This window comes from Aspergillus affinis, assembly GCF_023601865.1.
Source record: "Aspergillus affinis strain CMG 70 chromosome Unknown NODE_2_length_704391_cov_89_054091, whole genome shotgun sequence".
Lineage (NCBI taxonomy): Eukaryota > Fungi > Ascomycota > Eurotiomycetes > Eurotiales > Aspergillaceae > Aspergillus > Aspergillus affinis.
Genome location: NW_026515783.1, coordinates 641689 through 656218, shown reverse-complemented (window position 1 = coordinate 656218; position 14530 = coordinate 641689). Strand labels below are relative to the sequence as shown.

At 52.3% G+C, this 14530-nt stretch overlaps 7 protein-coding genes across 7 annotated transcripts; 4 read left to right on the top strand and 3 right to left on the bottom strand.

Annotated features, from left to right (window-relative positions):
* Positions 1 to 263: 263 nt before the first annotated feature.
* Positions 264 to 2826, bottom strand: KD926_006009 (F-box protein; the record flags this gene model as incomplete). Its single annotated transcript, XM_053099819.1, has 3 exons — positions 264 to 1112; positions 1165 to 1932; positions 2725 to 2826. The coding sequence occupies 3 exons, from the start codon at positions 2824 to 2826 to the stop codon at positions 264 to 266; spliced, it is 1719 nt and encodes a 572-aa protein (XP_052961043.1).
* Positions 2827 to 3621: 795 nt separating this feature from the next.
* On the top strand, positions 3622 to 3897 carry KD926_006008 (uncharacterized protein; the record flags this gene model as incomplete). The annotated part of the gene is made up of 1 exon (XM_053099808.1): positions 3622 to 3897. The coding sequence occupies one exon, from the start codon at positions 3622 to 3624 to the stop codon at positions 3895 to 3897; it is 276 nt and encodes a 91-aa protein (XP_052961042.1).
* Positions 3898 to 4365: 468 nt separating this feature from the next.
* Positions 4366 to 5911, bottom strand: KD926_006007 (MFS general substrate transporter; the record flags this gene model as incomplete). The annotated part of the gene is made up of 3 exons (XM_053099797.1): positions 4366 to 4733; positions 4799 to 4889; positions 4943 to 5911. The coding sequence occupies 3 exons, from the start codon at positions 5909 to 5911 to the stop codon at positions 4366 to 4368; spliced, it is 1428 nt and encodes a 475-aa protein (XP_052961041.1).
* A 644-nt stretch (positions 5912 to 6555) lies between these two features.
* On the top strand, positions 6556 to 7798 carry KD926_006006 (Clavaminate synthase-like protein; the record flags this gene model as incomplete). Its single annotated transcript, XM_053099786.1, has 3 exons — positions 6556 to 6948; positions 7002 to 7431; positions 7494 to 7798. 3 exons carry the CDS (start codon positions 6556 to 6558, stop codon positions 7796 to 7798), a joined length of 1128 nt encoding a protein of 375 aa, XP_052961040.1.
* Positions 7799 to 8177: 379 nt separating this feature from the next.
* KD926_006005 (uncharacterized protein) lies at positions 8178 to 8567 on the top strand (the record flags this gene model as incomplete). The annotated part of the gene is made up of 1 exon (XM_053099775.1): positions 8178 to 8567. One exon carries the CDS (start codon positions 8178 to 8180, stop codon positions 8565 to 8567), a length of 390 nt encoding a protein of 129 aa, XP_052961039.1.
* A 216-nt stretch (positions 8568 to 8783) lies between these two features.
* KD926_006004 (uncharacterized protein) lies at positions 8784 to 9755 on the bottom strand (the record flags this gene model as incomplete). Its single annotated transcript, XM_053099764.1, has 1 exon — positions 8784 to 9755. The coding sequence occupies one exon, from the start codon at positions 9753 to 9755 to the stop codon at positions 8784 to 8786; it is 972 nt and encodes a 323-aa protein (XP_052961038.1).
* Positions 9756 to 10339: 584 nt separating this feature from the next.
* Positions 10340 to 14416, top strand: KD926_006003 (CHAT domain-containing protein; the record flags this gene model as incomplete). Its single annotated transcript, XM_053099752.1, has 1 exon — positions 10340 to 14416. The coding sequence occupies one exon, from the start codon at positions 10340 to 10342 to the stop codon at positions 14414 to 14416; it is 4077 nt and encodes a 1358-aa protein (XP_052961037.1).
* Positions 14417 to 14530: the final 114 nt, after the last annotated feature.

Below are 14530 nucleotides of genomic sequence, written 5' to 3'. Positions count from 1 at the left end.
AGCCGGTGTCTGCCTTGCCACTCTTGTGAGAGTTTTTTTGTTGATGCGCTCGTCATGCAACTGGCAAATGACTATCGCAAGCGAATTTAAATTAGGGGAATGAGCTTCGTCCAAGGCAGAAGTCCGAGTAATTGAGTGCACCGATAGTTGTGAAAATCCAAACCGCGCGCTTTTCTTGATGGACTTCCAAAAAACAAAAAGCTTCGAGCCTATCTAACATACAAGCGACCAAGGGTCATTGTGTTTTCCTTGTGAATTGGATTTTAGGATTTCTGCTTAATGCGGTAAATTATTTCGTCCACATCCTCCCATATCCGCTGTCGATTCCGTAGGCCCTTGAGCTGCGGCCAGTTGCGCTTGACCTCCGTATACAACTGATACCAATTTGTTTGACCCCTTGGTAGTTTATGTGATGGTGTTGCCGATTCTGGCCAGGGTAACAGATAGTCCAGAGCATCGTCCAGGTTGTCAACGTGGCCTTCCTCTCTCAAGACTCTAGTATAGTGCTGCCTTCGTTGGTTGAGTAGTCGGGCCCCGTTCGCCGTGACGGATGTCCAAAGTGACGGGCGGTGTCCTCGCTCCGTCTCGTCCCACGCTTCCCATAGCCATGGCATTTCTTCTCGGATAAGACGGTACCATAGGCCAACGGGAAGTTGTTCATAGGCTCGGGAAGCAAGTCTAAGATTGGCAATGTCACGGGATCCGAGATAATCGAGGACGAGAAGACGGATATCCAATGGCAAGACGGCTAGAGGATCAGCGGATTCGTCTCGGTGGCAGCTTGGGCGACAGGAGAGATCGAAAGCCCCGGGAGGGTGTCCCTCGGTTGTCACTGCAGAATTAAGAAGGGGCAACAATCGGGGTACGTAGAGTGGATTAGCAGCCAAATACTCATTGCCGGGTTCATGACGCCAGAACTGTTCTTGCGCGCCGACCACGTCTCCTGTCCGGGGAAATTCACGGAAGTCTTCCCAAGAAAACTCTGCATTGCGCCACTTCATGAGACCGGAAACGTTGACGCAGCGAAAGTGAAGCTTGGATTGGCGACAGAATATATCGAAACACCATGGATGAAACGGCAGAGCGTATTCATTTCCCTGAGTATACTCAGGCTGCCGTGGGTAAGCCTAGGGGCGTTAGGCCTTGAGGACATTCTGAACTTACATCAAAATTAACATTCTCCGATCGCGGGCGGCTAATACCGCCTCGCAGAGGATACACTTCTTGAAAGCAGTCATCTCGCGATGCCATGCCATCACAAAGGCCGGAAAGGAACCATTCGTCCGAGCGCTCCCAGTCCTCGTCCAACCCGTCCGGCTGCCATTGTGCGCCCGAGGCACCCTTGTGAATAAGAAATTGGGCCGTTCGGCACCCTTGCATCTCCTCCATAGAAATGGCATGACCGGAATAAGCATTCGGCTCGGCACAATTCGGACCGGCAATATGTTCCAGGTCGTCCGGTTCATACTGTTGCGGCCAGTGCTCGGAGGCGATTGGGAAGACATCCTCGTTGCGACGACCAAGCGGAATCCAAAGCGGTTCCCCGGGAAGACAGTCCTGGGTGATATTAGTATCGAAGAGGTGATCCTGATACCACTCGTCCTCGATGTTCCCGTCCGAGTTGGTATCCGCTTCATCGAGTCCACCGATAGATCTACAATCCGATTTATACTCGTCATGGCTCTCGTCCTCCTCCTCGTCCTCCTCCTCCGTCTCTGGCGGGGTATAATCCGGGTCATCTAAGGGATCGTCTCCACCCTTTGGATGACGTACCGCGGCGTGGCAGCCATTGCGAGCACATTCCTCTTCGTCAACCTCGTCGACGGCTAGATCCGGCTGGCGGCCCGTATAGTCCCATTTTGCCAGCTCCGGCTCTCCAGGAACACGACTGCGCGCGATATTGAAGCTGACCCCACAAAGATGGCAGTAAATCTGATCGTAACGGTTAGTGGCGATGCCTCTTGTTAGAGGGGTTATGACGCTGCACCTCGGAGTAACCTGAACTATGTTAGTATACGGAGTGCTTGAAAATGACAACGGGTAAGGGAACTGACCCATTCTTCCTGAAGCCTATGGCGTATCCGTTCCCTAGCCCAACATGATCATCAACAAAGAGATTCAAGTCTACACGAAGGCGGACAAGCAGACTACAAATAGTACTCAGCGGCCTGGTAGACCGAGATGGAGGCTCCACATCTCTTCGTATCGACCCACAAGCGCGACTGGCTGCCTAGAACGCGGGAACGCTCAACGCACTGGTCTCGAGCCTAGGGCCGTCTCGCATGTGAATTTCTCCGTAGAAAAAAGAGGAATGGAACTTGAAGGACTGACGACGCCAGTGCCGGGCCGGCGTCTCGATTCTCCGATATCAGGCAGCAAGGCTTCCACTGGTTGAGCGGACCTTCTCCATCCGGATTAGGGGGACACCCAACCAGTCTAGCCGTATCAGGAAGGTGGATAAACTGCCGTATTCTTCCCCTCGATCTTCACCAGCGACACGGCGCGAAGGACGTTCTGACCCAGGCATTCCCCAGTTCTCTACCTGGATTATCAAGCGAAGAGGTCACATGCCTGTCGATGTTGGTCTTGTGAGAACCCGAGACTGATGAAAAGGTTGCCCCGGAAGCGTGGGCTTGTCAAGTCCTTCGCAGTTTCATCAGCCGCGTCTCTGGAGGAGCTGGTAGACCCTTCGGTCAATCGCTAGGTCTCGCCTTTGAAACAGACCTTGCCGAATGATTTATCAAACAGGCCTGACACTTTAGTGCCGGTGTATCCCACGCATTCGACGATGAGCTTGGTAGCGGAAGCCTCGACCACTTTGGCCATCGCCGGGAGTGTGTGGTGCAAGGGAAAGCACGGGGATCTGAACAGTACGCTTCAAACGAAAATCAAGCACAGGGAGGGATAATGAAAAGCACAAGAGGCTTATATCTGCCACCTGGTGATTCGGGGCTGTGGCTGTGAGTCCCTTCCCCTATTTCTGACATACTGTAGCATGGAAATGGTCGTATTACGACCTTCAGGTACAGCCGAACATGGTGTGACTGTGTTGTAAAACACAAAGATTCCGCTATTCCCTCGTCCGGACTGTCAAGTCTATCAAAACTCGTTTGTGATGTTTCTGGACTCGGTGGACCCGGCGTGTGATTTGTCGCCCTACAGCCCTACAGAGACGCCGGCGACTTTAGTGTGAGCCCACCTGCGCGGGGATCGCCCTCTCACGCTCCCTTAGGCCAGGCTGCAGCGATCATGGAACCACCCACAGCCCCAATCCGCCAATGGGCGCATGCTGTCCGGTGTAGGCTGCAGACATATGGATGTGCCGATGTGATGGAATCGGCAGCATAACCCCACCGTTGCTGTCTCACCCAAATCACACCAAATCAAGCATCAAGCCTTAGCGCTGGGCATGCATGGATATTGTGTGTAGGTACGAACTTCTGGAATCCTTGCTCATCGCTTGCTCAAGGCATCAGCATTTTGCTCGCTGGCTGGAGAGGGGATAAATCCCGACATCGCGTCTTGTTCTTTCGACTCAGTTTTCTCTAGCAGTTTTCTCTGGCAGTCGTCCTGATTCTTTAACAAATTCGGTTTTTTCACACCTCTCAACCGTTAACCACGATGGGTCTGACCAAGATCCTCCTCAAGGCCATCATTATCCCAATTGTGGTAGTGTTGCTGATGGGTGCCGTTGTCTGGTTCCTCATCAAGCGCCACCGCGATCGCAAGCGCGAAGAGAAGGCCATCGAGGGCCAGCAGTTCCAGCAATTCCAACCACCTCCAATAACACAGTGGGCCACGGGGCCTCATCCTACCTCGACGATATCAGGCATGCACAAGCCGGATCCGGTCATCTATCCGGTGCAGCAGCCCGTTGACCCTCGAGGACAGGTTTAGGACTCGAGAACCCATGGCTTGGTAAGACCTTCATCCATTTAATCCTTTCAGCAGGTTTTCATGTATACATTGGCTGATGCATATTGCTTGTCACTTTGCAGGCTTTATAGTCAGCGTGTTTTATTTGCCTCACGAATGAAGAAGCTCATGGCCCGAACGTTCCTCGAGAGTACGGCAGTCAAAGAACAACTTACCTTCAGCCCTCATTTCGCCGTTTACAAACATTCCGATTTGTTATTTGATTTTATCGCTATACCAACCTCTGTCCCATAAATGTTTTGATGTCCCGTGTACTTGATGGCGTGAGACATGGATCATGTTTGTGCATTTTTCGTACTCTCGGATGTTGTGATGTCCAGAAGAAGCAAATCTAATTGGACATTTGTAAAGTTGATATGGTTAGAAAATTTTCGATGAGCACAACGTAATTGGCACACTTAAATCGAATATTCAACGCTTTTCCTCTCATCACACTGGCCCAGATCTCCTCTCTTCCCGGCGATCCTTCCGCCACACCAGCCACCACGAAGCCAAAATGCCTGAGATGGCGGCGCAAAGGAAGCATAGACAGATGACATATGAAACACGATATGTCGGTCCAAAGACCGTGCTGTAGATATGAGGACCGGCAATCCCACTGAACTGAGCCAGTGCATTGGTATACCCAATGCCGATTCCGGAAGCCACCGTGCCATCTAGGGCACGAATGCGCTCCGGCCAAATGACCGGATAGGCAGACCCGGCGCATGCAGTGGCGACAATGAGCGCGTGATATTTGACGATTGAATTGGAGACCGTGATGAGGACGATGTAGCAGACTATGATGGTGCTCTCGACTGTCACCTTTCGTTAGCGCCAGGCTTCATATGGTGAACGAAAGTCCGGGTCCGGGAGAACATACTCGCAACCGCCGTGGTCCACGGCCTGATTCTTCTTTTGTGCAGCAGGACTCCGAGGATGTTCAAGAAGATAAAACATGCGACGTAGGGAGGCTGAAAACTACATTAGCTAATGCTGGCTCAGTTGTACAAGAGGATGAACCCACAATGTTCATCAATTGCGAATACGCAGTCGTGGTGAAGCCCAGCTCGTAGATCACGGTCGGCAAGGCATAGTTGACGCCGAAACCGCCGATTCCATGGCCAATCCAATAGACGGAGAAGGTATAGACAGTAGGACTGGAGAATAGATCCCTGATCGCTTGCCAGTCCCAGCTTTTGTCTTTGCCCGATGGCGCCGAATCCGACAACCGACCGGTTAAATACTTGCGCTCTTCCTCGCTCAACATGCGAGCCGTCTCAGGATAATCAGGAAGACCAAGCAGAGCGATGACAGAGAGTACGATGGCCGGGAGACCCTCGAGGATGAAGAGCCATCGCCATCCCGACAGCCCACTCACGCCGTTCATGAAGCTGATCGCATATGCAAGCAGCCCACTCAACGCGCTCGACACCTGGCCCAGGGAGTAAAAAAGAGAAATTCTCCAGAGCATCTCGCTGGGTTTATACCAGAATGCCATATGGTATAGCACGGACGGATAGAAGCCCGCCTCAGCCATCCCAATTGCAAATCGCACGCACATCATGCCCGGGAAGTCCTGGGCGGCGCCCACCGAGCAAGCGCAGATTCCCCAGGAAAGAATGAGGACGAACATCCACCGCGAAGGGGTGAAGGTTTTGAGGAAGATCGTGTTAGACGGTTCGAAAAAGAGGTAGCTGTACGAGAAGATCGAGAGGGTCCAGGACCACTGAGATGGACTGAAACCGAGCTCTTTCTTGATTCCGCTGCCTTCTTCTAAGTTGATTATGGCGGCGTTGGAATAGTTGCCAGAGTCGATGACACGAAAGACGTAGACGACGGAGTAGAAACCAACTAACCAGAAATCAATCTTTCGCATGACTCCTTTCTTGAAACCATCGCTATAGTTGCTTTGCTCGCTCCCATCCATCACGATGGGTGATGAAGGAGACACGGTAGTGGTCACTATGTGCTCCTCTCCTTTACTAGTCGTCATTGTTGCTCGACTGGGTAGCCCGACAGCTATGGAATTTCAACTGATAGACCGTTGTCTCTATGACTTTGTCTAATATGCGAAGAAGATACCTCCGAACAACGAGCATTTATGGTGTGCAGCCTTTCCCACATATGCCGATTTGATGCTAGACATCCTCTGATGCCATGATAGTTTTGATCACGACATAAATTCCCGGCTGCAAAATCCCCGAAACGAAGCAAGATCGACACCTGTCAAGCACGAAATCTATAATCCACTCCCTCTAACAGGTCGCGGGGCAAGGGTGTAGAGCGATCTCCAATATTCGCGAGGTGCCAAGCACAGCTATCTAAGCCACGACTCTGCACCGCTCCACCGTATACCTCGAGCGCACGCCATGAATAACCCATCGGTCATGTTCCGTAGACTGGGATTCGCCTACGACGTGCATCTTATTGGCCTCAGCCGGCCATGTTACTCGCGGAGCATAACGCAATTCCCGCGAAGAATGATATACATCCAACCCCGCATCTCTGGCATCCGCGGCATTGAGTTCCCCTGAAACCTGATACTGTACGCTAAGGATAAGACTTAAATTGTACTATGCAGCATGTCGAAAGCTTTTGAAACGGGACCTCTTTGTTTGCCTTCACCCAAAAAGTATAATGGCCCCCTCCGCGGTAGAACAAGAAACCCTCGTATCGACCGAGAAGGTCCTCATCAAGCCATGGACTCGACCGGGGCCGACAAAAGAAGACCTTGAATGGGCCCCTCTCGTGCAGATTGATCTGTCGCGATTTGACGAGCCCGGCGGAAAGGAAGAACTTGCCAAGCAGCTCTACGATGCCGTCACCCGCGTCGGATTCTGGGTCGTAGTTGGCCACGGAATAGACGATGATCGTGTACTGCGTCAGTTCAGCTTTGGAAATGCTTTTTTCAAGGAGCCCATCGAGGAAAAGCGCAGTTTCCCGTGCAACTTCGCCGAAGGGGAGTACTTCGGGTATCGTGAAAATGAGCGATGGATTGGGGATACGGGAGTGAAAGACAATGTCGAGATGGTATGCAGACATCACCTCTCTACAGGCTTCTTGCTTTGACTCGTCTGGTTTAGCTGAATATCCCGAAAGCAATTCCTGCCTGGGAAGACCTTCCAAAACACCGAATTGTGCGGCAAAACTATGATGAGGTCGCAAGCTTCCATCGCGATCTCTTTGACAAGGTTCTTCGCAAATTGTTTGTCTTGATTTCCATCATTCTCGAGTTGCCAGAGAACTACCTGGCCGATGCGCACGGCTATGACGAGCGTTCCGACGATCACCTGCGTTATATGATCTATAACACCCGTACTCCCGAGGAATGGACTAAGGCACAGGGCTATACGAAAGGTGGACATACAGACTTTGGAAGTTTAACACTGCTGTTCTCTCAGAATGTTGCTGGCTTGCAAATTCGAACTCTAGAGGGCGAATGGAAATACGTAAAGCCTGTCGAGGGAGGGATTACGTGCAACACGGCCGACACTCTGTCGTTCCTGACAAATGGTAAGATTACTTATGCAAACGTCAAACAGGTTCCGAAGGAAACCCGCTTACCGAACGTATAGGATTCCTCAAATCTACCATCCATCGAGTCATCACGCCGCCGGTTGACCAAATTGAGATTTCTCGTCTGGGGCTGCTGTACTTCTGCCGGCCTGGCGATAACACGGTGATGAAGACGGTTCCATCGCCGCTGCTCGAGCGACTTGGCTTGCTTGCCGACGAAGACAAGACCGATCAACCCGTGGCTACGGGCACTGAGTATGTACGCGCTCGTGTTCGCGATGTGCATCACAAGAAGGTGATCGATCGTCGGGAGAACACGTCCTTCGAGTTCAAGGGATTGAAGGTCCCGAATCACTATAGCTAGTGCATGTCCATTGGGATCGAGAAATTGACCGTGGTTGGAGTCTTGAGTCTGTCCAAGAAATTGCTTACAGGGCATAAGCTGGCCAAAACCAATTCAACCGCCCGTAGGTATTGATTGACTATAGTGCCGAAAATACCACTGTAAAAGCTTGTAGCTGGCAGCAAAGATGGAGTACCTCGACCACGTACATACTGTCGTATTTGAGGGGAATGATAGAAGAAAGTAGATTGTAAACCCGTGGACCGAGGCAGGAGAAAAGGAAGGCGGTGTTGGATTCGATGTAACAGCAACCCCTCCTCCTCTGACAGCCGCATTTCAAATTCCTCATTCTCCATGCACTTTCAATATATCAAAGGTTCGGATTTTCTTTGTCTCTGCGATGTCTCCGAGGTATACGGAGACCGCTGTCGGCAACGCCTCGTCCGTCAAAGCCAGCAGCAGCCGCGACCCTTCTCTACATTCCGACTGTTCACCCTTCAATAACGGCCTTAGTGCTCTCACCGAGATTGCAACGCCTGAGCCTCTCCAAAGAGACCATCTCGAGGCTCATCCTTGTCTCGAACAAGGTCTTTCAGACATGCGGCATACCGGCGCTGAAGTGGGCGGCGATTCTGATGCAGCCCTAACTGAGATTGTAGCACCGCCGCCAGTACAGAGACACGTCGAGCAGCTGGCCCTACGACCAATATCTCTTGAAAGAAGTCTCTCGAATGCCTCCCGGCATGGCTCGGCGCGAAAGCCGAAGACCAGGTCTTGTATCATCTTCTAGCATGCTAGTAGGGGCTTTACTGATCTCCTGCTTTCCATATTCTTTGACCTTTAATCGCTTTACAGCTTTGTTGACGAAGAAGGCTATCGTCACTCAGCAGATATACACAATTGACTACTGCCAGACAGGATAATTCACGTGGTCCCGACTCTTCAGAGACACCTGAAACACCAGGCATCAGGGCACCTCCGCTGCTCCGCACGTGCCTCCAGTCGTCTAGAAATCATCGTCGTCTTCCTCTTCTTCATCCCCTCCTCTTTCCTCGCCTGGAAAATCCACCATCTCTCCCAACTCCTCCGATGTAACCAGGAGATCGGATGGATCCTCCTTGCTGGCTTGCTCACGCACCTGGAACTCGCGGGCTTCCGGGTCCGCGTCGCGAAACCGCGCTTTCTCCACGGAGACCGCACTGAACGCGTGCGACTGAGGCAGAATGGCTGCCAGCTTGCGATACTTGAAATACAAGCCCCCGAAGAAGACCACCTTCCTCTCGTTCGGCTGATTGGCTTTCGATGTTACCCACCCACTGTCCCCGTTTGACGTGTACCAGGCAGTCGACGGCGCCACCTCGCCGATCTCAATCACCCCGGCACGGAAGCCGACCGCGATCTCCTTCTCGGTTTCCGACCAGGCATTGATCATGGCATGCTTGGTCGTGTAGGCGGACGTGACGATGATCAGCCCGCGATCCCGGACGTCCGGCCATTGTCGCAGGATGGTTTCGGAATTGGCCTTACACCACTGCCGAAAAGGTGTGGTGCCGTAAATGAACTCCTTCACCACCGGACCCTCGGTCATCAAGATCGCGCCAAACCCGTCCTTCGTACTGTATTTGTACAGCGCGCCGATGTCCGCGGGGATCCCGGCTGGTAATAGCGACGCTCCCACGTTCCAATCCACCTTTCTCTGCTTCATGCGACCGGACATCTTCGGACCCCATGCACGCTCGTCGGACGGGGCTCGCTGGAAGTAGGCAAACGGCGTGAGGCCGTTGCGAGCGAGCGACGATGCGTCGCCGAGATTGATTGGGACTTGGTCGGTTCCCAACAGCGGCGTCCATTGGCCGAGCTCGGTGAGATAGCCGCAAAACCCCGGTTGAAGGGTTGTGGATGACTCCGGTTCGTATAACGCGTAGCCATAGGGGTGATTCAGCATTGACTGCTGGTAGCTGGCCCCTAGCGACGGCATGGTAGGGAATGCGAGGGAAGGAGAGGAAGAGCTAACTGACGGTTCTAGGATACCATGCCCGTTAGTATGAGGGAGCCGGGAGGGTTCTTGGAAGCTTGCCAACGCGATAATCAATTACCAGCAGGCCACGATAAGTCGAGGTTTTCGAGTGTGCAACATCTGACACGATCGTCAGGAGAGTCAGCCGGGTGGTCAAATACGAGATGCGAGGCTGCATCAATAGCGCCGCCGTTGATTGGAAGCGAGTCGTCGGCCAAATTGACCTAATTCACTTGGCCCCTTTCAGCCGCCGGATGCCCCGCGTCGAGATGAGGCCTGGCAATGTCCCCTGCTTTTCGTCCGCAGTCTTGCGTCCGTCGGATGGACAGCTGAGGAGAATGCGCTTTGAGTGGTGGTTTGCTACATTGCCTTGCACCCCTGTCACTCTCGCCTGCATTGACCTGTTCTGTCCGATCGTGCCAGGCAGCCAGAGCTCTAGCTTCTCGATGCAATATTCTCGAAAACAATATAAGACCGATCATTCGGGTGTGAAGACCTAGTAATAGGCATCGCCCTTGCTACCCATCCGCCGCAGGAACCCGACCATGGCAGAACCACCATCACCATCACCATCACCGCCCGCCATTCCTAAGGAGAATATCGAGGAGGCGAAGGCTGCATTTGCTCGCGATCCTCCACTTGTAGACGATCTCCGACCGGGAACCTTCTTCGATGACCCGAATTACCTCGATACCCTACCCCACGGCGCTAAGGCTCTAGTCTGCGCCGTCCAGCATTTTGGTGACCATCCGGATAGACCGGGCCTCTGTCATATCCAGTCGGTGCAAGCGTTCGGGCGATACATTCAGACCAATGACCTGGAACAACTCAGCATGGCGTTTGCCATGGAGGCCATGTCGCTCCGCTATGTCCCGCCTGGCCACCCGGGCCGTGGAAAGTCTAACAATCATATGGGAAGGCTTTACCAGCAAAAGTGGGAGAATGATAAAATCGCCTCTGACCTCGATGACACGATTCGCCATTACAAGATCGCAGTCGACACTGCTAAGGAAACGGACGAGACAATTAGCGACTGGTCCTGTGATGTGGCGGCTCTGGCTACGAAGCGCTGGAATCGAACCAAACAACCGAGCGACCGGCAGGATGCACGCAAATATTTTGACAAGGCTATCGAGCTGGCCGGCGAGTCGCCAAAACGAGCGATCCATCTTTCCAACAAAGGGGAGACAATCCGTCTGACATTGTTCGGCAGTGACGAGGAGCGACAAGCACTTCTCAGCGAGTCAATCGGCTACCACGAGCAGGCCCTCGAGCTTTGTGGGGTTCTTCTGGCTCTATCGGAACGGCCTAAGATTCCTTACGGCATGATTCATCGCAATGTCGCCCAGGCATACCTCGCGAAATATAATTTGTTGAAGCAGCCGGAAGACGGCGAGAAGGCTGCCTGCCTGCTAGAAAAGGCGGTCGACTTCGAGACAGTTGGAACTGCCGGCTGGGAACGGTTCATGAACGAGCTTGGCAACGTGTATAATTTCAGGGCCCACTTAACGGGTAACGCGGAGCATGAAGCAAAAGCGTCCAAGATTTGGAGCGAAGTCATAGAGCATAGGCCTAATACGGTCGTTGCAAGGACAAGCCTTGCCGAGCTTTACCGTACCACCGCGGAAAAGGCCCAGGGCGAAACTCTCACTGCGGAAGCGATCGAAAAGGCCACTTCCCTGGCCCTTATGGCGGCCAATATGTCATCTGTGCAACGATCAAACCCAGGACTAGCCAACGCGCGTTCAAGCTCTGTTCTATACACCAAATACGAACTTCTTGGTCGCATAGAAGATCTCAACCAGGCCATAGAATACGCCCAGAACGCGACACGGGACCAAAACAGCGACGATCTTTGGGATCATTATCGCCTACTCGCTCAGGTGTTGATCACGCGGTTTGAAAGCCTCCGTCGCCTAGAAGACCTGCGAGATGCTACGTTTGCGGTGAATGAGTCCCTCAAAGCGTGCAGCCCCGAGGATTTCGAACAGAAAGCGGGCTGTCAATGGGTAGTAGGCAAAATTACTCGCTTAACTTACGACATGATGCCAAATACCCATGTGCTTCTTCAGGCAACTCAGGTCTTTGAGATGTGCAGTCAGACGATGTCCAAGAAATCCGTAACACGCTGCCTGGTCTTGAATGACCTGGGCAACGCCTACGCGCAACTATTCAGTCATGAGGCACTGCCGGAGCAGCTAGAGAAAGCCATTGAGGCATATCAAACGTCTCTGTCTGGGCTTCATTCTATATTTCACTCGGATCGGCACCCCAATATCCTCATGCTTAATGGATCGCTCGGGACTGTCATGATTCAGCGTTTCCAGACCTGGAGGGCCCATACCGACATCGATTCCGCTGTGACGTACTTTCGGCGCTCGCTCTTAGGCGTTCATGAGAGCCATCCACGATATATCACCCGCGTGAGCAATCTTAGTTACGCGCTTCAACTCCGATTCCAACTGAATGAGGTCAATGGGAACCTGGATGATTTGAAGGAGACTCAACGACTTCTTAGAAGTGCGCTTGAGTCACCGAAGCTGATCAGCAATGAAATGAAAACTAGCCTACTCAACCATCTTGGTAACGCTTTTCTATGCTCATTCACTCTGAGCAAACAATCAACTGATCTGGAAAATGCCATTAATCATTATACTAAAGCCACTGCAGTAGAGGGGTGTTCTCCTGCAGCCCGTGCGACGGCGATGATTAACAAAGCTGAAGTGCAGAGGTTAATGGCTGTTTCCAGCGGGCTACTGTCCGACTACGAAGCGAGCAACCTGACGTTGGAGGAGGCTCAGAAGGTGCTGACCAAAGATGACCCGCGCCTCTGTAGTGTCCTCCTAGATCAAGCCAACCTGCTGTACGGCATTTTTGACAAGCATATGGGCTCGGATATCCAAGAGTATGGACTCCGCGCCCTTGCCAAGTATGAAAAGCTCCTCCACATGCCAAATCTACCTCCAGCTTCGCGCGTCAGCGTTGGTTCTCTCGCAGCCAGTCTTACTTCACACATACTCAATGACCAAGCAAAAGCCAGGGATTCTATTCTGATCAGTCTTGAAGCGCTCCCCGAAGCAATTCTTATGCACGAAAGTAGGCTGGAGCAGCTGAAATTTGTCCGAACATACCATTATGTTCCAAGCAGCGTGACCGCGTTGTCTCTTAATGCGGGAGATCCGCCAAACGTGGTTATACAGCGTCTCGAGGCTGCAAGGGCCTTTATCTGGGACCGAATCGAAAATCAAACAACACAGATTGATATTCTTGAAACTGAGCACCAGGAGTTAGCAGCCAAATTCCGCACAATACAACAGCGGATCTTCCAAAAAAGCCGACCATCTGGCAAGCGAGCCACGGTGGATTTGACCTCGGTTGCCCCAGATGACCTTAATAGACTCCAACGACAGCATGATGGTGATGCTTATCGTCAGCTGCTCCAGCAGATCCGAGCCCTCCCGGGCCATGGCTCCTTTTTAAGAACCCCAGAAGCCCCAGGCGACCTTCAAAGCTATGCAGCGGACGCACCCATTGTTTTCATCAATGCAAGTAAATATCGCAGTGATGCTTTGATCATCACCAAGAATAGTGTGGACCATTTGCCCCTCCCTGCTTTCAACATGGAGCGTATAACGCCGTATGCAGCACGCTTCATGCATGCTTTGGACATGCTCTCCAGAGGTGAAGAGCAAGCAACCGCTCTGACGCAGTACCAAGAAGTCATGAAATGGGTCTGGAAATCCGTTGCCAAGCCAGTTCTAGACAGCATTGACTGGCAGAAATATGAGCCCGGCCCGTCTGGGAAACCGCGGATTGTATGGGTGTCAACGGGATGGGTCAGCGTGTTTCCCATGCATGCTGCAGGCGACTACGAAACCACCACGATGAACGAAGAGCCCACGTGTGTTCACGACATGGTTGTTTCGTCGTACACTACATCTCTCAAAGCTCTAGAAATCAACAAGTACAATGCTCGACGAATTGATACAGAGTCAACCGCTGATTCCCGGCAAGCGATGATTGCCGCCATGGCGACAACGCCCGGCCTGGGTCCGGAAAACGACTTGGACGTAGAACCCGAAATCAACTCATTTGAAAAGACACTTGGCTCTTTATTCAAAGTCAATTTGCTGCGGCAACCGGACTCAAAAGCTGTGAAGCAAGCCCTATCTACAGCAACTATCGGCCATTTCGCCTGCCACGGTCGCGCCGACAAGGAAGACCCTTCACGAAGCGCTATTATGTTACAGGACAGCCAGGCGAAAGTGCCGCCCTTTTCCGTACGAACGCTTCTGAAACTCGACCTGAAGACTTGTGGGCTTGTTTATCTATCTGCGTGTGAATCCGGTGTCAGCAAGGACCTCGCAGTGCGAGACGAGGGCATACATATTGCGGGAGGATTCCACATCGCCGGCGTGCCACATGTCATTTCCACACTGTGGAAGGTGTCGGATACTGTTTCCGCCCAACTCTCCGGTCTGTTTTATGAACGACTCAAAAACGAAGCGGGGGAAGTTGATCTCGCCCGAGCACCGCATGCTCTTCATATGGCATTAGGGGAGCTGAAACGAGAGGGCGTGCATCCGATGCTGTTAGGACCTTTTATCCATTCCGGCCCTTAAGCTACATCTGCAGGATATGATGTAAGGGACGGTGTATGACAAGATTTAACGAATGGTTTACCTTATCTTGGAGTTCGACTGGCAGCTTTCTTAATTACATTATTGTTACAACTG